The sequence below is a fragment of the Patella vulgata genome, chromosome 3 (assembly GCF_932274485.2).
Source record: "Patella vulgata chromosome 3, xgPatVulg1.2, whole genome shotgun sequence".
NCBI classification, from domain to species: domain Eukaryota; kingdom Metazoa; phylum Mollusca; class Gastropoda; family Patellidae; genus Patella; species Patella vulgata.
In genome coordinates, this window is record NC_065881.2 from 44,849,613 (window position 1) to 44,874,279 (window position 24,667).

General features: G+C 34.1%; 1 protein-coding gene across 8 annotated transcripts in view; it reads left to right on the plus strand.

Annotated features, from left to right (window-relative positions):
* Window positions 1-7,292: 7,292 nt before the first annotated feature.
* LOC126815796 (FH1/FH2 domain-containing protein 3) overlaps window positions 7,293-24,667 on the plus strand; it is an 84,138-nt gene continuing 66,763 nt past the window's right edge. For 2 of the 8 annotated variants that reach the window (XM_050541736.2, XM_050541740.2), the window contains exon 1: window positions 23,934-24,000. In XM_050541736.2, the coding sequence (XP_050397693.2) occupies window positions 23,998-24,000 (3 nt within the window). In that variant the 5' untranslated portion in view covers window positions 23,934-23,997. Of the gene's footprint in view, window positions 7,700-20,962; window positions 21,012-23,931; window positions 24,001-24,667 lie in introns of those variants that run through there. The other 6 variants (XM_050541738.2, XM_050541735.2, XM_050541741.2 and 3 more) reach the window with 5 other exon arrangements.

Consider the following 24,667-nt stretch of genomic DNA (forward strand, 5'->3'; position numbering starts at 1 on the left):
TTGCAAATTCTGTACGAAAATACACACAACTACAGTACATGTACCTTATCTCGGGTTAAAACATGGAAATCCTTATCCAATTAAAGATACATTATGGGAGATATTTATAGAGAGTTGGCCATTCTTGCTATAACAGTTCAAAAGTAGATGATGAAAGAAGAATATATTGAAAACTTCAGTCAAATTACTTTATTCTGAACATAGTTATCATCGTTGTAATATTTGCCTAGAAATGGTAGCGAAATGTGTCTTCACCTTCGCCGAACGTTTGATTGACAGGCGTTAACTCCACCTACATATCTCGATTATCAAGTAAAGTTTTCAATGGCATACGGAAACGCTTTACAGCGGCCTCGCTTAGTACACTCTATCATTTAGCCTCGATCTAACTGACGTATTTTCATCAGGTCACCCCTTATCTGATTTAATCAATTAGTGAAATCCTATTTAAATCCGAGCTGTAGCCGAGCCATCCGTGGGTCTACAGAGTTGATTTTGGTCTTGTTGTTTAAATAAAGATCTAATTTATAATTTCTATAACATCTGAAGCCTAAATTAAGACTTGCAATAATCAGATTTAGCTCTTGCATAATGCATGTTTAAACTTCATAATACATATGTTCTGTTTTCAGAAAGAATATAATTATAATTAGCTCACCTTTATTGAAAGATGTCAATTCTTCATTCTGGCATCCACTACAATTCTTTCTAATGATAAAACTTGGTTTTTGGAATAAATAAACAACCGATTCCCCAGAAATGATACCGATTAATATTATAATAAATGATGTCATTTGATACCCCCAATAGCAGGCAGGTTTTATAGTTGTCAACATTTCGGGGTAATAATGCTATCAAGTCGGACATGTTGTTTAGATTAGCATACCAGCCAATTAAATGTCAGTGAACTGGACACAACACAAACATCCAAAATTTAGCCCCTTTTCTGGACCTGGTCTATGCACTGTACATGGTGTTATTTTAAATTATTATTTTGTCGTTTCGGAATGTTCGATTACTTCCGCGATATGTTTTTCCTGTTTACTCTATCCAGTTACTAAATGCCATTTAAAGATTATTATGTTAGAGGTTTAGCTCCTTTAAGTCCATTTTCATGTCCATATAACACAAGGAAAATGTAATCTGTTTGTTATAGGATTACATATGAATACCTTTTAACAAAAAATAAACAAAACATGTTCCTTTGTAAGGAGTTTGGATTAAATCTAACTGGAAATCCTAAAATATTTTTATCGCGTCATTACACTAAGTGATCATGGCAAAAAAACCCACAATTCATTGGCATCATTGAACTTTGCCACTGAGAAGGCAGTGATTCCTTGACATTTTTCCCTGGAGACATATCTAAAGATTTAATCGAATATGTAAACTTATCGAATGTTTATAGTAAGGTACATATCTACAGAATGTCTTAAGTATACAAATAGTATGATTACTCAAGAGAGTTCTATATGTAGAAAAATGCTGACTTGGAATAAATTTCTTTCTCATAGTGTTGGTCTTTATTGACTATTGGACACCTGATACCATAGTTTCCGTTGTGGAAATCCATTCACTTTCTATTACGCTGGGCTTAACGTCCGCTTCAACCAAGGAAGATATCGCTTAAATTTTGACTGTGGGGGAGTTTATATTCTAATATAATTTGAGTATCTGTTTAGTAGATTGAACAAAACTCAAAATATTCCATGGTGTCTTATTCATACAATGGAATATCACATATGGGTATGAACTCTTTTCAGAACAAATGATACCACTTCTCATTTAATTGGTAAGTTCACATCTAAAAAGAACTCCCTAGTATTTTATATTACAATCTTGATTTTTCAGCAAGACATATTAAAGTGACTAGTTGATCGTAAATTCCAAATGTAAAGACCCATTGCCCGTGCAAAGGTCTTCATGATAGATTGGGTATCAGGAGTGTCACTTATCATTACCACCAGTGGTTCGTTATTATTACGTCGAGTGCTTTATTGCAACATACAGCACAAAACTAAAGATACATTGTGATGACATTTATTTCGTTGATGTTTTGTTTTTGTTGTTCATTTCGCGGTATTTTTTTTTTTAAAAATGGGATGACAATATATACATTTAATGGAACAAATCATCGAACTACACTGTAACCACTGTAAAGCGGCTTTACACTAATAAACCCTACCATGTATTTGTACTGTACATAAATACTCAGCCAATTTCGGCTATCCGTTGTTCATGTCCGCAAAACACTTGTTCAAAGACGTTAGGTATACAATTTACTGAAAAAAGAAAAACACGAATTAAAAATGTGAATTTAATCAGTCGCCATCAAACTAACTTATCAAAGACGAGAAATGGCCATGTTTATGATAAGCAATAGCTCGGGGCAGTGTCTAAGCACCAATGATAGACAATAAACAGGGAAAACTGTTTTCGTGCTACGTGTACCATCTGGTGATGAAATTAAGCGATAGGTTGATATAATACAGGTCTCTGGCATTAGAATGATTAAAAACTGTTCATGCATGATCCGTGCTTCTTATAATTAACTTGTGATTCACTATGGAACTGAATACACACTATTCGATACACAATATTACAAAATGATTATACGGTTGAATAAGAAAAGAAACCACAGAACGGTTAGGGTAAACCTATATGCTGTAATGGGTTAGGGTTAGTACTGTGGTTACGAGTTAATCTTTATTACATAAGAAAATTACATATTTGGCAGACATGGGAATCCGTACAACGGCTATAACGGAGCTCTTTCTCTCTTCCCGGTCTATAGATGATAATAACTGTGTACGGCTTCAATATAGCAGAAAAATAAAATTTAATATCATACTTAAAGTCAGATTTTTTACGGGTACAAAGAGTAGTATTGTCTGGAGCGCAAAGTAGTCTGGTACAGACCCATGTTACAATAGTATATTTGATATTGGTAGGCCCTATTTATACGCTATATGCCGAAAATACATGGTTAAAAACACAAATTGGATACACAGAAACTGGTTTATCATTGAACAAATCGAGAACGGTAAAAAAAAACATAACTATATATAAATACTACACTCTATCTCTTTTTCATTTTTGGCGCTGATATAAGTGTTTAGACAATAAATCATTTGTTATCAATATACAGTTATTCTATACTCTATACATAATCTAACTTATTACGCTATATTTTCTACACTTTATAAGTATCTTCTCGTTCATACTAATATTACATGTAATTAGTTTATTGTATCTATGCCAAAAATCATATAGAATCTTATAGCCAGTATACCCACAAAGTGATAAAAAGACAAGGATAAAGTCCAGCATAATAGTATATACAACGGAAAAACAAAAACTATACTATAGGGCTAAGGAACCGAGCATGGCGTCATCGCCGTCATCCTGGAATTGATTACTGTAAATCGATGCACTTACTGTCCAAGGAACAAGCTTGATCGTACTTGAATTAGCGCTCCCCAAGAAGATGAGTAGCCTACCAATTGGGGACCAGTTCCTGTTCCAAGCATATCTACATAATGATCAAAACTTTAAAAAATTAATTCAGGTATAAAAGAATAAAATGGCAACAAGATTAATCGTACATAGTTGGTGGTTGACCAGAAAGTAAACTCCCACAGGAAACATGTATCGTACATATCACAATAAGACAATTGTGTGAAATACCACGAATTGAATGCCGGAACGTCCGGTAAAATTTCACATCGTCATGGTACTACATGTATTGCAATTAATGAAATATGACTATTGTGGTTACAATGGCTATAGGATTGTTGGTATTATAACCACTTGTGTTCTTTTTATACGCCCACCGTAGACGTTTATTATACCCACATGCGTTTTTTGAAAACCCCAGAGGCTAGATAGATATTAGAGGATTATTGTTTTGTTTTTATTTTTTCCTCCAAATTCACAAAGATTGTCAATTGGGTAATAAAGAAGAACTCTTTCGAATTTCTAAACAAAAAAGTAACGTTTCATAAATCTTTTACTTTTCATTATATCCCTTTTTCCATTCGAAATTATGAAAACTTTAGAGTATGGTACCGAACAAGTTTTTGGTGGATTTTTAAAAATATTCGACGAGATTCTTCATAGGTGCCAAATTCATTTTTTGGTGTTATTGTGACCGTATTGAAATTCGAAAAATTGCGACTGTAAATTTTCAGAATGGAATACAGCACAGTGATCTCGATAGAGTTGTTCAATTGTGCATAAAAAAAGATCACTATCGAATTTCAAACATGTTTTATAGAGTTCTATTTCCGGCAACTTTTTGCCTTTTTCAGATTGTGAAAACGATAAAGGACTAAGATTTCGATCCAATTATTGAAGCTGGCTATAGGTGGGATATAGGACATAGTTTTCGAAAACAGTTTATAAACATGTTGAGGTTGTTTATTTGATCACAAGAAAAATTGTCCTCCTTTACCGTATTCATCGAATTAACGGAATCCAGAAGAGGCAAACTAAATTAAAATACATCAATATAAGAATACAGCGAAAACGGTACAGTACATAATTATATTGTGAAGAATCTTTGTATATTAAACCGTTTTAAACTAACCTTACTAGGGAAAGGTGTCTTTTTTACGGACTGTTAGTTAGACTTGTAGAAAAGCACCAAATAATTTTAAGACTCGTAAATGGTTCAGGGGTTGGATGACCGAAAGATTTTTTAAAAAACGCGTGCACTTTAGTTCCTAAGGTCTGTCATTGAGTTAAGCGACGTGGTTTGTTCAATTCCCCGCTTGTACGTGACAAGGGTAGGGTCGCCTGTTCAACCTCTTGGGTTTTATCCCACTGCTAAAAACCTACACAAAAGCGAATTTTTGAAATAAAAATTGAACTATAAGGCATGTCATTGAGTCAACTGGCGTGGTGACGAACCCCCGATTGTACGTGACAAGGAGTAGGGTTGCCTGTCCAATCTCGTGGGTTTTCTGCGGGTCCTCCGGTTTCCTCCCACTGCTGAAGACCTCTACGCGCAAGCGAATTATTGAAATAAAATTAAAAACGATATGTTAGTCCAAAAATTACCTAGTATGTGATGAGTGGACGTTTAACCCCTTTTCTTCCTATCTCTCTCTACTGGATTATTCTTTTAACATCTTCATAATGGAAATGCCTCTTTAAGTAATGAACAATTTCTAGAAACCGGTCTGAATAAAATGAGAGGGTGTAGTATAATTTTTATTAGATAATGGAGTAAAATATCACACAGATTAAAATCTAATATACACATTCTTTATTTGTGCTAATTTACTGTAGCAACTGTTGAATCTAGCAACGACCACAGGAAGTCGTTATGGAATTCTTCAGATCTCGTGCCAAAATCAAAGAAATCTTTAACATTCTAAATACATGTACCTTTGCTCTGGACAATAGCGTTTCTTTTGTTGTTGTTGTTTTTTTAATATGTTTAATTCAACAATGAATAGCCCCATAGATATACAAAAACTAATTTACCTACATACGACAATTAACTTTAATGGTACAATTGTCGGTGATGGACTTCCTTTTTTGTCTGATCTTTGAGAATGTTTGGATCTACCCTGAAAATCTTTTTCTATTAAAACCACAGCAGGAAATAAAGAATGGTGGATTTTATTCCACAGATGATAAGATTATTATAGAGAGTCGGCCACTAGGGTATATGGTTGCCTGTAGGTATATAGTATAGTCATAACACTACATCTGATAATACTACCCAGGTCCAGGTGCAAGTAAAATAATATAGGTCTATCACATACAGTTCATAGAAAAACATATATACACAGATATTGGTCAGTTTCTTTATTGTTTTCGAAGAGCCAATGCGGGTAGGATTAAATACTACTATTATGAGGCAGGATTAAGCACTTACTAAATGAGGTAATGAGTTGTATTTGTGTTTTTGTTGAAACGTTGTTAGAGGAAATCTGTTGTTTAAAAACGTTGGTATGTTTACAATTTTATCTAGTCGCAACTCACACGCTGGGAAATGGTGAGAGATGGTTTATGTCTTGTCATTAGCTATATAGTATAATTAAAACTTATTAATTTGTGTGCCAATCAGGGCCGCCAAACTAAAGAAGTGTATCAAGCGAAGCGATCAGTCAGATTGAGAGCAGATATTAAACCCGATTCATTAGCAGTAAGACTGACCACGAATTGTTTAAAATAATTTTACTTGAATGAACTTCCTCAAAATACAATTAAAAAAACAACATAGTCGATAAACAAGATCACAGACATTTAAAATAGTGTGTTCTTTCTTCAAGATTTCTGATATAGAATATAAGACGTATAATATCATATAGGAAACCAATATAGGCTATATTTGAATGTCTATTTTCTTGGCATTCATCCCTAAAATTGGGGTTTTACATTTGAAAATTTAACTTGTACATGCTTCCCAGTGTATATCAGGGTTATTCAACTAACTAATTTTTCGCAGTATCGCCAAATTATATTAGAAAATACTTTGACCTGAATACATGTAAGATTGTGGCATAAAATTATTGCAGTTGCCTTGTGGCAACATAAACGCGGCATCAAATTATTGTGATTGAAGTTTATAATTCCATAAATGATGTGACATTTAAATAATGCGAGCAGTAAGCCATCACATTTGTATTCTATTAAACGCAAAGTTTTCTTACCCTGCAGTACGTCGAAAGTTATAATGTCGTGTCCTGAATTTAAGGGCAAATGAAGGGTAAGAAAACATAAGAGTATTATATTCAAACCTTTAGGTTTATTTTCCATTTATGCCATATCGACTGATTACATAGACTACTAGTATATTAAGATTTGCTCGATAATCAATTTACACCAATAGTAACGAACTGTTTAATTAATATCCTTCTATATACCATATTATCTGGTATTCTACTAAAGGATTTCTTACATAAGTACATATCATGCCACAATCTTTTTAACAGCCAACATAAAAATAAAAATATGATTTTTTTTTTCAAATCTGAGTTCTGTATCCAAGTATCGTGCTGTGAAGTAAATGTTTTGACTGCTAGTACATTGGCGTTTAGAGCTCTGATATATCTGTTTACATCGTTAAGCAGAAAGTATCTATCACTGCGCCGCCATCCCGCGCCTCTTTCTCCAACACTCCAGATTCTCATCTCTACAGGTACAGCTGTTAGACTGGTTGCCATGGAAGCACGCGGATAAGCATATCGTCTGTTACCTACCTTAAACCCAATTCATAAGTACATCCACAAGATAAATCTTACACGCTATAACTTTCCTTAACCCGTCTGTCTGAAGTGTCGAACTTTTTAAAATTTTTATTTAATCTTTTTTCGCTTCCATAATTATTTATAAGCGAAATTGAGAGTTTTAATATATCTTTCTTGAAGGTGGCTGGTTGGATGCTTATCAGAAATATCAAGTAAGAAATTTGAAACTTCTATAAAGAACAAACGAGAAGAAAACGTTCAGGTGAAACATAATGCAATAGCCACTAACTCAAACGTCTGCCATACTGCGCGTGCAAAAACCGCAATAAGCCACCGGGGGAAAGTGACCGGAAACTGGTTTTGGTGCCAAGGTGGAAGATAAGCTTCCAGGAACAAGTTTTCAAGAATGTAGGAGCTACATGTACAAGCTGGTTATTTAAGTGATTGTGATTATGTATCGACGATCTAATACTGCTGATTTGGGATTTAGTAGATACGTAAGTGAATTTTATCTTACTTTTAGGAACTTGCCATATCTATTATAAATGTGTAGAACGATTTAGACGTATGTATATCTACATATAACTATAAGTTAGATTATCTGTTGGTATGGACACCTATATTCATTACTTTATAATAAATAATAGAAAATACACTAATCAAAAACACTGAACGTGTGTAGACTACGTATGTATTCAATGTAGACGAATCGATATAATAAATATTTGAGGGCGTACCCAAAATATATATGATTTAATTTAAAATTGAAGTGAAGTGGAATATTGACAAACATTTAACATTACTATAAGTTAAATTTAGAGTGTTGAAGTTATTGGAATATTAATTTTGATCAACGTACTAATATCATGATCGAATTTGTTTCTAAAGAATTTTATAGTTGTTTAAACATAAACTTTCATAATGTTTCGTCACAGGTTTTATTGATACTAGGTTGTATGAGTAGTTCAAGACTCACGTCTTGCATTCAATGCCAGGAACATTAATAGAAAACACGTTCTCATGCATTTATGTGCTAATATCTGACATGTTCTTTGGTTATAAGACATGTATATATACACACAAAATACATAGGGATTATTTATAGAGGGTCAAGCACTGGTTACCATGACATAACAATGTATATAACCATGGTTACTTGTATCTCTATCAGATAATACAGAACCAGGCAAATCTAACGTATGACGTAATACTGACCAGTTCTATTAAAGTTTGTTGATAAGATTGTATAAGTAGTTTTACCATTCCTTTTATCGTTAATACATTTACGATGTGGTTATTACATTGATTTGCCTATTGTTTATAATTTATGACTGCTTTCTTCTGGATTCATTTTATTAGCAAATTGTGAAAAATTTAACCTAACCGATTACGCTTAAAGAAGCATTATCATTTTCAAAAAGAAATTAAATTTCATTGATTTATATATAATATTGCATTCAAAATAACCTTTGGGTCTCCAAATCATCATTTTGCACGAGCGTGTAAATTAAATCTTTCAAACTTTATATCCCAGAAATGTATCAACAAATGTCTCTCACGCAATCTCATTTATATGTAGTCACTCTTGATTATTTATAAGATTCTGAAAAACATATTTCCAATAAAACATTCGTATATGTTTCGGTCTGGTTTGGGGAAATATTAAATGAGGTGTGTTAAATTGTAGGTCAAAGGGCCTTGCAGGGAACAGCGTCTAGTCGTTCGGATGGGACGTAAAACCGAGATCCAGCGTACACGTTGGCGTGCACGTAAAAAACCCTTGACAGTTGGAATTTCAAATAAGAGTAGACCGTAGTGCCGCTGTTTTACCCAAATTTCCCTCATTACACTGGTTCAATTCCAGAGCGACCTATAACATATGTCGTGACCTTTTGATTCGTATACTATACTGTTTGTCTTTATGTAATTGAATCTCTAATACATAAGATATATAGTGTTTATATATTGTTGGTATACACATGGTAATGTAATTGTACACCACCCTGCACGTTACCTGGCAATCATAAACATACTATTGCACACGCCATGCGTTTAATTGCCGCAACATTTTGACCTTTCTCTCTTTTTCTTGGGATGACTTGAAATGATGCCAAAATCTGACACAAGAAATAATATTAGTAGCTCTTAAAAAGTATATTATTTAATATTTGTAAATAAATATTTGTGAAAATCTTCGTTCTCTTTCAATTAAATATGCAAAGTAAATTTATATATCTAGCTAGTCCGAAACATTTGACCTTTTACTTGCCCTCAGGTGGTTAATTTTGGTGTTTATGATAAAGAGATCGATAAGGGCCTCTGTTTTGTGTGTTTGGATCCTACGCGGATTTGGATTTTTGCACGGATCCCTTCCCTATATTGATCGAAAACTTAAATATATGCCTTTTAAAACAAATTTATAGTTTCTGCCAATATCAATACGTCAGGCGTCTATTGGTTTGTATCTCGGGAAAGGTAAATGATTCAGCTTTTAAACAGCTAAAAGGTAATTCTCAAAAACATCCGAACCTTCATAAGGACAAAGGCAGGACTCCCCAGTCGTTGTCAAGCATTTTAGACTGGCTAAAGTGTCAGACATTTTGGAATAGTTTCTCGTAAGATCGTATTTCTTTAAAGCTAACGATAGAGTTTTAAAGTTACGACCGACATCTAAGAAAAATTAAAGTAACAATTTATGCTGTATTCCTATAAAAGTTAGCAAGTTGTGAGAACGATTTATGAATGGCGGGCTAAATGAATCTGATCCTTAACCCGATTTTATCTTATTTTACGGCGGTAACCTACAAGACTAGACAAAGCCCAAAATAACAATAATTGCGCTCTAACTGTAATTATCGCACTTTCCTAAACAAATTGGAACAGTCAAAGAAAACATTTAAAAATACCAAGCAACACTGCAATTACTGTAAACCATATCACCTTTCTAACAGTACACTAATCATAGAATGATGGCATGTGCTAACGACTAAATCAAGTCTATGACCCTCTTACATCACAAGCACCTGGTTATTTCGGAAGTACTTTCATGGTTCGGTCCTATTACTAATAATGTTTATATACAGCTGGCCACTTGAGTGGTCGAGTGAACGATTAAGTGTCTTGTGTATGAAGGAACCTATCGTGAAGTTTGTAATATATTGAGTGTGGGTTGATGAATGGTGGGCAGCATGCAAAAGCAAGTGGGTTATTAAGTGCGATGTACATTCTTGTTAATGATGAAATTACTGACCAGTATATCTTAAAAGCGTTATAAGAGACATATAATGTCTTCCGTAATTATACAAAGAATACCAAGGCTACTCTATACAATAATATCACAAGACTTTTATAAAGGTTGGTTGGGCGTTATTACGATTCTAGCCAAACCTAGAAGGATTTGGTTATCATAACAAAGGTTTAAGCACCCATTAATGTATTTCATACGTTCCATGGTAACCATGGCTTTTATAGTGATAATTGTACGATGATCAAATTCAATTACATATATCATGAATTTAATTCTGAATTAAACCATCTTAAATCAAACTGCTGCCGATAGGGCCTGCCCATGCTCGATGGCGGATTATATCTGTTCCACCGAATCGTAGGTCCAGTATATCAGTTAAAGAACATCTGAAGTCGTTGGAATTCATATTATCGGTAACGTCATAATAAGTGCAATGACTTAAAGGGCACATAAGGTGACCGACATTACTTTTCGGTACGTATAGCCAATGGTTACTATATCCACTTTACGGCAAGTCTACACCAATCTGATTAAAATTAATTCGGCTATCTTCACTCAAAGTCGCAAAAAGAGACCTCCCGTAAAAACGACTTTGCCAATTATAGAAAACACTCTTAATCCCCTCAGTCGCCAGTGACGTCACAGTGACCGAATGCATATTCGGAATGTTTATTCCTTAATTACCTATATACAGCCGGCGTGGGTATTCATTAACGCCTGGCTGATTCCTTAATCCCCTAATTAAATAAAACAATTGGCGACGGGATAATTTGTTTTGTAATTTATTTTAATTTAAGACCCAATTTAGCATTTGTTTCATAATGTCCCGCCCTCTCTTCTCACGACAGCGATTTTAAAACTGTGTTTTAAAGTGACTTTTTGATAAGGAAGGATCCCTCTGCCATCGTGTTCAGTCCAAACGATTCGTGATACATTTCCGCCAAAAGAGTATTGTGGTTCTAATTAACCCGAGTAAAAGAGTACAGGAGTAAAAAGATGTGCTCATGCAAAATGTGTCAAAAAAGTCAAACATGATTGAAACGCGATTTGTAAATGACGATCCGTTATCGGAGTAGCCAACTGTATCTCGTTTTCATGTAGGCATCGTACGGCGCCTTTCTTTCTGCATGTGGATTTGACTTCATTACTCTGAAATAGACCGTAAAAATGAAATACGAAAAAAATAACAGTACAAATAAATCGAAAAACAGATTGAGAAGGGTCATATATCTATCTTTGTGTATTAATAATAATATGGTAAGTGTAGTGTCTGCCATTAATCAATCCGACTAAAGTTGCACAGACATGGGGTCATACATTAATTTAAACCTCGATGTGGTATTATAATGCTGATTAGGTAATTATCTTTTTTACGCCGGCCAGACCAAAGACATTTAGGTGGAACGTGTGCGTAATACCCCACGAACGAAAGAAAAAAGTTACGGGGGAACTTTTCTACAAACATTTCCCCGCACGACAACTAATCGTAGAATCGCACACTTGTTAATTGTATAAAATAATTAAGCTTTACTCATCAGTTGTTTATAATTATTATTTACTCAATAATCAATTAGCTTTGTTCCCCGATGATTTTGTAATAAAGTAGCCTCGTATTATTTGTTGATTGGCGTTTAAACAAGATTTAATTGACTTGATATAAAATCTGAATATATATTATTCGATGGATAAACGGTTGTGATAAGATTAGGTTTTATTGTCTAACATCGTTTAACTTCTTTATAACAAAGGTATTTCGCAATTACAATGACAGTTTAATCACTCACCAAACGGCATCAGGAGGAACTCCGCGTATGATCACGTGTATTTGATATTCATGTCCATGAATCCCATGCAATTTTCGCGCCAAAATTTTACCTCCGTTACTACGCCCGTAGTATGCATGGAACCGTACATGGTAATAAGATTCTAGGCGTTGATTGGCTGAGAAATGAAGGCGATCTATTGTTATGCATAGTCATCTGAAAATTCCATATTCTCTGTGAATTTCAAATGGAGTTACGATAAAAGTTGTTCTTTGTGTATAGAAATGGTTATTATTATTATATATAGCTAATAATGAATATATCGATAAATGACTGGCACCATTTGTATTTCTGTACTTATAGAGAATAGTTTGGGATATCAGGTATTACGGGGTTATCCAAATTACCGGTAAATGCGCTAATTGCTTGGGTTGTCTTCATTTGTCATGTGACCTATTTAAACAATGGCACCTTAAATGGATCTACGGCATGAAACGGCATTTTAAATTCACTCTAAAATATTCCAATCACAAATGTCTAATCTATAACAACGCAAGACGATAATTCGGTGATTATAATTTGGCCAGTCACATGTTAACTGGACCGACAAATACACACTTGTCAACTGGTGGTGTGTATAGAGAATGATATATTGTACATACAGTGATACATTGTATAGATAATGTATATAGTATGTGTAATGCCTGTGACGTCACCAGCCAATCAATCGGATTAACTTAGGTTGTAATTGAACATTTGAAAACCGTTTTTGGCTTCCGGATCCTTAAACCTTAATAGCTGAATTAATTTTAATCAGATTGCTTTGAACTTGCCGTAAAATCGATGTAGTAACCATTGGCTATAAGTACATGCAATTAAGAATTTTCACCTTATGTGGTTATGACCCCTGCCTTAAAATATTGATTAGTTCCATTTAGAGTGTTATAGAAATAACGGCCCATTCCAAGGTATAGGACATTTCGGGCGGTTGGAGGTGGGATATATACTGCGAAATGGCACTTTTAAAAATTAATTGAGTAGACCATATCAACCATTCATTAAAGGAGGCAAGTTTCTAACTCAATATCATCCACAGTACTCGACATTGCAAACACGCTTTATTCGTCAGTTTAACTCAACACTGGTGGTGTTATCTTACCGTGAAAAGATGGGCTTCTGATATCCAATATTTAAGACAAACTGAACATTTTAAAATTGTGCCAGAATGCTTTCGAGCGCCATTTGTAATGAAACGACTCAATGAACGAGGCTAAACATACCCCACAGGGGAATACTAGCAATGTAGACTGGAATAACCAGGCGCCAAAGACTGCCATTCAATTTGGACTCTTCGCGTATTTCGGCAAACATAACTGATTAGAAATTACAGTAAAACAGGGCCCTTATTCACGAAAACTTAAACTAAAATAAAATCGAAATTTTAAGAAATACTGCAATTCGATTGGCTGACCAGTAAAATCAATTTGCATATATCCAATGAAGTTGCAGTATTTCTTAAAATTTCGGTTGTAACTTAGTTTAAGTTTTCGTGAATAAGGGCCCAGAAACGATTGAATGTAAATCAGTTTATATAATTTCATATTAGATTATTATATGCATTGCGCCCCATCTGTGTCCATTTTTAGGTGCCAAAGAATAGAGATTTAGCTCTTTTAATTAGTAGTATTTTAAAACCCTGTATGATACATCCGAATTATGTCAGTTCTCATTTCATCTCTTTCCGTTTTCTCACGTTAATTTAAAGCCGTCCTAGTTAATGACATGTCGCTTCGGCATATAAGTATAGTTGTGGAGAACAAACAACCCATTGTATATGCACCATTCATTGTCTTTTGTTTCCGAGATGCTGACAAACATAGATTTCTTATAGATTTATGCTACTGTATCAACATTGTCTTGGTTGTAGTAAAGTCGTTGTTTAACTACTGGAGACTGCATTTGACAATTTTCATTAGGAGCAACACTGTGCATTTATAATCGATTCTAGACCAAAATGTCAACAAGAATCAACATATAAGAGTAGACAAACAAAAGAAAGAGATGTCTATACTGAACCATATACCGCGAAATATGGGGTAGTACTAGTAGATGGTGGACCACTTCCTACCCACGGGATTCAGCTTACGCCCTATTGCACCTTCGGTAATATTGCAATCCATGACTTTGTTTACCAAATATTATAATTATAAATCTTGCATTGCAATGTGCATATGATAAACATATATAATTATTTGTATTAAATTTACTAGGTGTTACATACGTTGAAGTCGAAAGGCTATAACAACTGAGAGTTCACTTAAAGGTTACACAGACTTGCTGATAGCTTCTAATATAGGGGCTGGGGGTGGGAGGGGCTCCCCCCCCCCCCCAGGAGTCGGTGAAATGTCAATTTTTCGGGCAAAATATTTCTGTTTTCCAAGCACAAACATCAGAGAATATATAAATATAATTGTAAATTGAAATCGATCGCGGTTTACGTTTTGAAAATCTATAATCAGGCCCGGCATACGGGGGTGGGGGGGTTGTGGCTGGGGGGGGGGGGGAAATACCCTTTTCTCCAGGTTATTGCACGCAAGTAACTATTCAGTTAGATACAGTGACGTAACTGGAAGAGACCTAGTTTTAACATAGAAGTGAGACTTTAGAAGTAGAACGTAGACTTTCAGAAGGAAACTTTACTGAGCAGTCGAATATTTCATTCCATCTCATTTCCGTTGTATCTATGACAGATTGGCTAATTATAACACGACAGGGTAGAGTTTTTCTAACAATCTATTGCAGGGGCTAAAGCTCTACAATGGAAGGTGTCATGCGTACCAAAGTGAAACTCATCCAAGAAAGTTTGATCCCAACAGATAGTTTGATTTTTATCTCATGAATCGGACAAAAATTGTCGCCTCTGGGAGGTCCACAAAATTCATTCATATTTCACATTTTGCGCAAAATGCATTTGGCATAACTCTAGAACGGAAGGTCCGATGCGCACCAAACTTGAACTCACCCAACACTCGTTTTAAGTTTCATCGAAATCGGATAAAACTTGTTACAACCTTGGTATTACATATTTTTACACTATTTGCGTAAAGGGAGCGGCCAATTGACGGGAGGTTTCGGTCCGATTTTCAGGAAATTCGGACTCAACCATAAATATGGTGTAACGGTGATATATTTGAACGATTTTTAAAATAAGATAAAAAAAAAATTACTATCTCTAGAGGATCCACAAATTAAAAACGTGATTTTTCGTACAATCACGGTTCGTAATCCAGAAAGTATGGTGTATATATTTGTCCAGTCCAGCATCGCAGGAAATCAACATCGACTGCAGTGCTTTCGTGGTAAGGGATTAAAAAAGAAACATAAAAACTTCATTGCTTGGTAATTTTACTAGCCCGAAATCGCTTAGAAAGCGTCTCCGACGATCTAAACCCCCGGGAGCTTACGGGGCCTAGGCGGCCCCTGGACCCTCGCCTAAAGTCCTAGGACGGTAGCCCCCCCCCCCCATCCAGAATTGCTTTCGCCGGCCCTTATAATATTTAAGACCTCGCGCATAACATTTGTGGAAAACTCGTTTTAGTTAATGATTGATTCCTTCTGAAAATTCGGGTGACAAAGAAAATTTTCGGGCAAATAGTTTAATAGCCTCAGCCACCCACCCCCAACTTGGATTGGCCCCCTACGCCAATGGCTTCTAATATTTTCACCTTGCGATAACAAAATGTAATCAAAATACGATACTTCTAACTTGGGGCAATACTCGGGCGATTTAAACAATTAACATGTAGTACATTTTTTATTTCACAATAAACAAAATCGGAAGCTAATTGTAATACAATTCGAGGCGTTTTCTGTAAATCAAGAAACTTATGATAAAGTCGAAATATTTGATTGATCTTAATTAATACTATTCAGGATATACCTTTGCATTGGTGCTGATGGAATAACAATTAATGTTAAACTTTAATGAATCCTGACCTCACACGCGATTTAATGTTGTAAGAAATACCCCGATTTACTTCTGCTGTCATGCAAAATCTATGTTATAAGTTCCCCAGAATCTGACTGAAGTAAAAGTGTGTTCCTAATTTAAAAGGAAAACTAAAAATAGTTCGGTAGTCTAGTTCAAAAATAGACCTACCTAGAGCTCATAAGTTTACAAAGAGCTAAAGTTTCAAAGTTAGCGATCAAGTTGTTCAATTAACCTACATTTCTCGATAATCTTCTTATGATTCCATTAAGATAAGAAACTATGCAAAATAGTGAAGCCTATATCTTAGTGGTTAAGGTTTAAACAGATAGCCCAAAAAAACAAAAATAAACAATTGTAATTCTGATAGACGCCCCTGGTCTAACATTTTTTTTTCTGCTACAAGTTTCAACGTTGCTTTCAAAGAAGCTAAAATAACCCGACTATGTTTAAACATACATTATGCAAGAGCTAAATCTGCCTATTGCAGGTCTTTCTTTCGGCCTGAAATCTTATCTAAATTATTAATTAGACATTATACAGACCATAATCAACTCTCGATGTCATCGCTAACCTGCGATGTTTACTGGATTAGGATCCGATTTGCTGCTCAACTTTCATTCATGACTATGGTTTTCTTTTCGTATCGACTTTAGTAATAATGATCGAAGCTAGGCCGAAAATTCAATCGCTAAATTCTTGGTTCACAGCTGATCAATTTGACTGAAATTTTCAGCAAATTTCCTTTACATTATCTAGTTTTTTAAAACTATTATAGTGAGAACTGCCAGCTCTATATAATCTCCCATAATGTATCTTTAAAGTTTCATCAACGCATTACTTTGACCATTCCTAGAATGTCTAGGATGACATATAATATGGGTAAATTCACAGAAGAATCGAAATTTGTAACTGAAATAAATATGCCTTCAATGAGCATTCAGCGCTACTGTGGAATATCTTGTCGTAACCATCTTTTATCAACGTGGTTTTCCAATCTAATTGATAGCAACGGTCCGAGGTACTTTGATGTTAAGAGGAGGGTGGTGCTTAATTTATCGTGATAACGTATGCCTATTCAAAAATGTGAAATGAATAGCGTAGACGTTCACGGTGAAATGAATCAATGACGTCATATCATCATCAAATTTCAAAAACAACCGCCTACACTTTTTACTATTTATTATTATACAGCGCATAAAAATACTTCTTTAGTACAGACAGGTGATGGTCTTACGGTAAATATCATATTTCAACATATGATGAATAATTAAAACAGCCTATTGATTTTCTCAGCAGTTTACCTCGGTTCGTCGTGCATGGAATTCGACTGAAACCGCTCATCATTATCTATTTGGTTCCCCGCTTTCATCTGGCGCATATTTTCTAACACTCGGGAATTAATTTATCATGTTGCTTAAATTCAAATTTTACTTCATTTTCTTAATGCAACCTTCTGTTAAAGAGCATTTCATCAACCCAACTGTTCGGTGTGTTTTGTATCTAAAAAATAAGGTTCTGAGCACCGGATTGTAAAAAATCTGATATACGCTGACCTCTACTTTTAAAAGGCATCGTGTCACGTTAGTTTCTCCGATGACGTGTACTTTTATGATCGAAAAATCATTTTTTTTAAAATGTATGTTTTTTATTTAGTGTGGAATTTGAGCCTTAATTGGGGTTGGGTATAAGTGAAGGTAGATAAATGTATTTTCCATGTTTAAGGTTCAAATATCTGTGTACGAAAACACCATCATCCGCTAACACAATCAACAACCCCTGCTGTGCCATTCCATTAACACAGATAAATAAACTCTTCGTTTAAGGGGTTAACATATAAAACATTTAATACTTTCATTCAACTTGATAAAAACAAATTCCTCTGCTTCGTCTATCGCATTCATTTTTACATTCAAAAATACTGCACACGTTGAATCCTGAAGCAGCACACCCAGCGATATAGATATACATCATATTTAAGCCTTAAAGGTTAAAAATGCCATATATATACGTTAACACCAAATTTGAATGTTATCTCAGAGTATCACTTGCAGGTTCTATTTATGGTATCCGTGGTGCCAAAATTGACGTCATGTCTACATAACTCTTTCATTTACCTGGTAAGGTTGTGTTAGACATTGAATAATTCAGATAACTTACACCCTAAATAAATCTAATGTTTGTACTTTTAGGAAAATAGTAAGAAATGCAGGTGGCAAATCATGTATCGTGACACACAGAAACTATGAAAGTTTCAATCAAATGGCGTAGTTTCGATTCCCCGCTTGTATATGACAAGCAGTAGGATCGCCCCTCCAACCTCGTGTGTTTTTTCCGGTCCGTTAGTTTCTCTATCGTAATAATTATAAATGTATGAGAGCTGAAAGTGGTATTGTACGATTGTAATAAACCCCGTATACATTACTATTATAAACTTGTCGTCAGGAACGGTTAAATTTTGAGGAGCGGTTAAATTTTCTTGGTGTAAATGTTATCCGTTCTGAAAACGTTTTTTTGTACGTGTTAATATTAACCTTGATTCTTTTTCTAATATACAAGCAATGCAGGATATTTGAAAACGATATGACTATTCGATTTCATCTCCACTAGTCTGAGTATGGGTGAGACTGCAGCCTCATTGAAGATGGGCATCAAGTTGAAAGAAAAACACTCGTTTCTTCGTAGTTTCAGGTGTCTATCACCATGAATTTTACAGTTCTATAAACCAAGTTTAGTGTATATTTTTATCAGAGTAAAGATAGATGGTGATTTATGAACCGTCATGTCTACCATTTACAGACTATAAATAACAGTATAAGATCAACACCCGTAATAAACCACTTTCTACACTCACTAATAAATTCTTATAATGTTTGAAAAACAACACTGGGTGGAACTGATTAAGAAAACAGATATATCCACCCTATCTAAAGATGTTCATTTGTTATTATTTAGAAAGACAGTTCACAAGGGTGGCTTTCATTAAAATAATCCTTGTGCAACATTGTGTTTTTGTTAGATTTATATTCAAACAACTTGTCTGGTGAGTCTATAATGCTTATGGTTCATCATACACGGTCGTTGTAAAGTTGAAATGTCGTATTACAGTCCACTATGACCGCTAAGGTACCTCGCTTGATAGATGGAATAGTCTTAAACAATGCGAGCCCCCTCTTTACATAGCTGAATGTTTCTTGAGGAAGATTGTTTAGATATATTTAGATTTGAATGAAAGAAACGGCCGACCAACACAATGATGAATAACCTAATTAGTTTTCTGAACTCTTGATTTATTAAACATTAACAAAAAAATAAACTCCATTGACTGCTGCATATGACATGCATATGATCAGTTACAATTACTTGTTCAAAATAAATGTAACGGTAACATGTTATCTGTAATCACGATCAATGAAAAGCTAGATAGGTCTCATAATATGGAATGTAAGAGTAATGCATACTTAAAATGTTTACGTAAAGGGTTAAAATGATAACAATCTAAGTTTATCTCGTTACCATCTTTTGACTTTTTAGAATACGTTAAATGTAGGCTACCACAGCTAACATATAGCACAAAAAACATATATGAATAAAGTATGGTACCTGGAAATGAAAATGTTTGAAATAAATTTGCCCCACCCTTTTTATGATAGATATCTTATCTAATACTAAAAGGCCATTGTTTTAGAAATTGTATAATAGAACCATATCAATTAAATAAGTTTATCATGATAAAAACCTATATGTCATTATGTAAAGTGAATGAGTAATATTCGTTGTTCATGCTATATTCGTAAATTATAACGACTGTAATTCCATCCCTTATTTTAATTATTTTTTCTACCTGGATGTGTTCAATGTAAGGATGTTAACCTGTAGAGCAAACTCACAAAAACATCTGGCCTTCATTCTAGCCACCATTTCCGTCAATAGTAAATGTAATTTGAAGACTCAGAACATAGTTTGAACTAATTACATTTTCCTATAGACATGACTAATGATGCTAGTAGGTAAAAGAACATTTTGAACATATGGTAGAATGCTAGTAAGTATTATTACTCTGTTTTAAGTATTACCATGTGTGTATATTACTTCGCTTGCATCTACTATATATCCATGCCAAATAATGTCATTATTGCCCATTTTTTAGAAATATGAAGCTGACTGACAAAAGAAAAATAATAATAAAAACCTCTGGCATAACCACGTCTGTTTTTTTTATATGCTATATTATTATTACAATCAGCTACAATTACAATCTCGGCGTCCTTCAGACCCACTATGATATAGTCTCTCTAAAAGAATAATATTTACTTCTTGAAAATATTTACAGGTGAACCAATAGCAGTATTTATACCAACAGATAATCTTCATTTATTGTATACTCCACTCTCCTAATCAGTTTCATGATATATATTATACCTACATTTCGTTCCGTTTTATTTTTCGGCCCTTTACTCTTCTTCGTTTTAATGGTATGAATAAACGAAACGAAAATAACTTCTAGTTTTAATTAGATTGAATATGCTAGATATAACATTGTCATTGGCTATGAAACCATACGTCATCATTAAATACACAGCACAACATTTCCTGTCGTCATTTTCAAATCCCAAATTGTCAAGTAGTTTAGAGTACCTTGTGCCCCCACCCTCTCCCCTTTTCTAATGACTAAAGTAATACGTTACTTTACAGAACGGGACGCGTGTACATCCAGGAGAGAAATAAACTATAATAATATATTTACTTATTCTCCTTTCAGATAACCATTTTATCAGAGAAAATAACGTTTGGGTGAAGGGAAAACAATGGTAATATTTGTCATTGCATATTCATGACGCTTTCTTGCTTTTGTTTATTCACTTTTTATTTCTGCACTTTTCAGCACAACGATGCTCCTTTATTGAAATATAACTTTGTTTTGTTTATTTATGTCTAAAAGAACATTTCACTTATCAGATAAAAACTATTTTAAGATCATATATTTTGGTTTCGTACAAATATTATATTATACGAAAGTATGATTAATAGATTAAAAGCTTTTAATGTATATCTATTACCGGCACGAAGTTATTAAAAGCATCAAATTTTATTTTGGTTTTTGATAAGATTGATAATGTTCTTTACGTCTAAATGAGAACGATTATATTGAAATATACATGTTTTATCTTTATTACATGTAGGTTATCGATTCTATCAAATATTTAAACAACTGGTAGAAAACCTTTCATATAATATTCTCGTTGAACAATGTTTTTTTAATATACTTGCTGCTTAAAGTCTATGGTCGTTATTTGAAAAAGAATTAATTTTGGATATTTTTTAATTCCTTTCAATTTACAATAATTGTAATTACAATAAAGTCTCTAAAAGCAGTTCCGTTCAGAATTCACAAAGATGATGACTGGAAAATTTGTCAACATTCAGCATCTTTTGCAGTCGAGTACATAGTCAAAATCAACAAGTACCCCCAATAATCTTCGTTGAATTCTTTAGATGGGCGTATTTTAACTGATATTTTAATCTGTCGTTGATATCGTGATTAGATATTGTCCGAAAAATGAAAATGACGACCAGAGACTTTAATTGGTTTCCTTTTTCGCACCTTTGTTCTCTTCTGTTGATAATTCAGAATCTGTAATGTTAATAGCTTGATTTGGCTTATATCTATATGCTTTCTTTCTCTGGAAGTAGTGGTTTACCACATCCCAATGGTGTTGTTAAGGGCATAAAATGTGTACCTTATAATTAGGATACTGGGAATAGATATAATAAAATAATACCAAGTACGAACAATCCAAACCATTAAACAAAATTCGAAGTCCTAAAAAAACGGTATAGACAAAATTGTGTAATCAGCAAATACATGTAGACTGTTCACCGTGTATAAAATAAAGGACAAACAGTGGTAACAGGTCATCATGCAAAGGAATAATTTGTATTCTTCACGCTTATTTACGTCCTGTAGGACTATATAACCGTCTATCGTCTCTTAAACCCGATTAAGTATTCGCTTTCGGTTTGTTGACAGTCATCATTATCGACCTGTGCCTATTATGTGTTACTTAATACTCATGTTTTGCAACATTGCTAACTCGGTACAATGTATTTATTATGTAAAATTGGTCTGACAATGACATATTCCAACGGCTTTCTAGTTGGATAAAATTTAGACCGTTGATATTTAGAGGTATTCTTCGACCACTCAACCACGATTCAGACCAATTTTCTGAAGAAATCAGTCAAAACAAGTGACGATTAACCTTATTGCATTCCTTTCAATTCCAAAGTGAAATTATAAGATCTTTCTGCTCTATTTCCATTTCCTCGACGGACACAAGACACACATGTTGTTAAAGACTGACTATATACATGTAATATCAGAGGGGGTTTGCCAGGTTCCTCAGATAATGTATCTTTGCGAGAGGGGGTGGGGGGTCTCACCTCCCGGCCTTGAAATTTTTTGAGAAATACATGGTCTCTATCGTCATTTTGGCGTGCAGTATATCTTAACCAGAGACCACTTTGACCAAACACAGACTCTGGAGTTTTACAAAAAAAACATGATAAATACATGTACCAACTACGCTACGTTTTACTTTTACGGATATGCAATAAAATCAGTTCTGCACGATTTTCACAGGAAACTTTAAGGAAGCCAAATAGAAAAACAAAAACCGACCAAGCTGTGTCAAAAACCATTATATCAAGAAAATTCAGAACATGTACAGAGGAAGGCAAACAAAACGGAATTTTTCTGCACCAAACGTGCTAACGAAGACGGGTATTTTTTATGTAGCCGTGAACCCCTTGCCCCCCCCCCCTCCCCCTGTTGATCCGCCCCTAAATATTACTAGTACATGTATAAAGAAATTATTATGTTATCTGACGCTCTCTTTTCTTGAGCCAAAATAACCAAGTATAAGACTAGCATGTCAGACTAACCTATTAGAGCCACATCACAAGAAAGTCAATGTCAAATGAATGAGGTTTTAAACATGTAATAGTTCTAACGGTAATTCTTTGTTTATACAAACCTAAAGATTATTACGATCATAATCAATTAGTAAAACTGTACATTTCAGTTTTAATGGATTGTGCAATCTTAGCCTCGTTTGTGTTGAATATGGACAGTGGTATTCCTTTTTACCATGATAATTTAGGAAAGTTTCCAAAATTCAAAGAAGCTATTTTTTTTTTTACCTCAACACAAATAGGACCAGTCCTTGCGTTTCCTAATACACAATCCCAGAATTAACACAATGAACAGATTGAAACAAAAATATTTAATTACGATAGGGCTATCAAAGTTTAAAACCCACCTTATGGCTGATAATGATTAAAGTGACTTCTATATTAACTGTATCTTTACATGTGGTTCTTGACATTGGTTATTCCACTTCCAGTTCTACAACAGCTTTTTTTGTTTTATTTTATGCACGATAAATAATACTTTGATAATATAAATCGGTCAGTTTCAGGTGCCGTATTTTCTGCTTTGAACACTTTTTGAATAAGCTCTGCAATAAACATTCTATGCTAGCATTTATTTATTTTTTTATAACTATGTTTTAAATTTCATCAATATAGTTCATTTTTACGCATACGTGTTTATCATTATAACACTAAAGTCATACAATAACTTTTATTCTAGCTTGATTTATTGAAAAGTGGTGATTACGGGACATGTTCAACTTCTTATCACTTATCTGTTTTGAAGAGCAAAACGAAGAAGCACCAAAAACCTTTTTAGAAAAAGCAGACCGATTAATTCCAAATTTAATTTGGGAATTCTGGATGGTAAGACCAGACGAATGCCGTTTACATATTGTGTGTTTCCATCCTCTTTCTACTCTCCCATCCTTAACCATTTTGTTTTACCACTTTCAGGAACCAAGGGAAGTAACTCGTCATGGCTAGATTTGATTCTGGATACTCATGATGATTAAAATCTTTCAAATATTAAAACTTCACTAATTATTTGAAGAAAGAACACTAAATATAACACAAAAGCAATCGCGATTTGAAAACTAACCATTGATTTGTCATTTCCGTTTGTTGGAAACACACATCATGTCTTATTTTCGTTTGGGCTCACCAAGTCTGCTTGGAATTAAATGCAAATAACATTTAATACGAAACTAATTTTTCTTTTGTTTGGCATACTAACACAACGACAAAATGGCCAGACAAAATGGCGTACCACTACTTGTCACGTGTTTTTCATTTTGTGGTGGACAGTCATGTACAATGAAGGCTTGGAATCATATACATTCTAAATGTGGAAATTCTCTTTATTTTTAGAATGAAACAAAGAGGGAATTTCCACCTTTTATAATTAAGGATATGGGGTCTATCTACACATTCTATCACTGTTTTATCATTACAGGAACCAGTTTTCTTGATATCCGTGTAAACTTTACATAATTAACTGGATTAACATTTTTGCGTTAAAAGTTATTTGTTT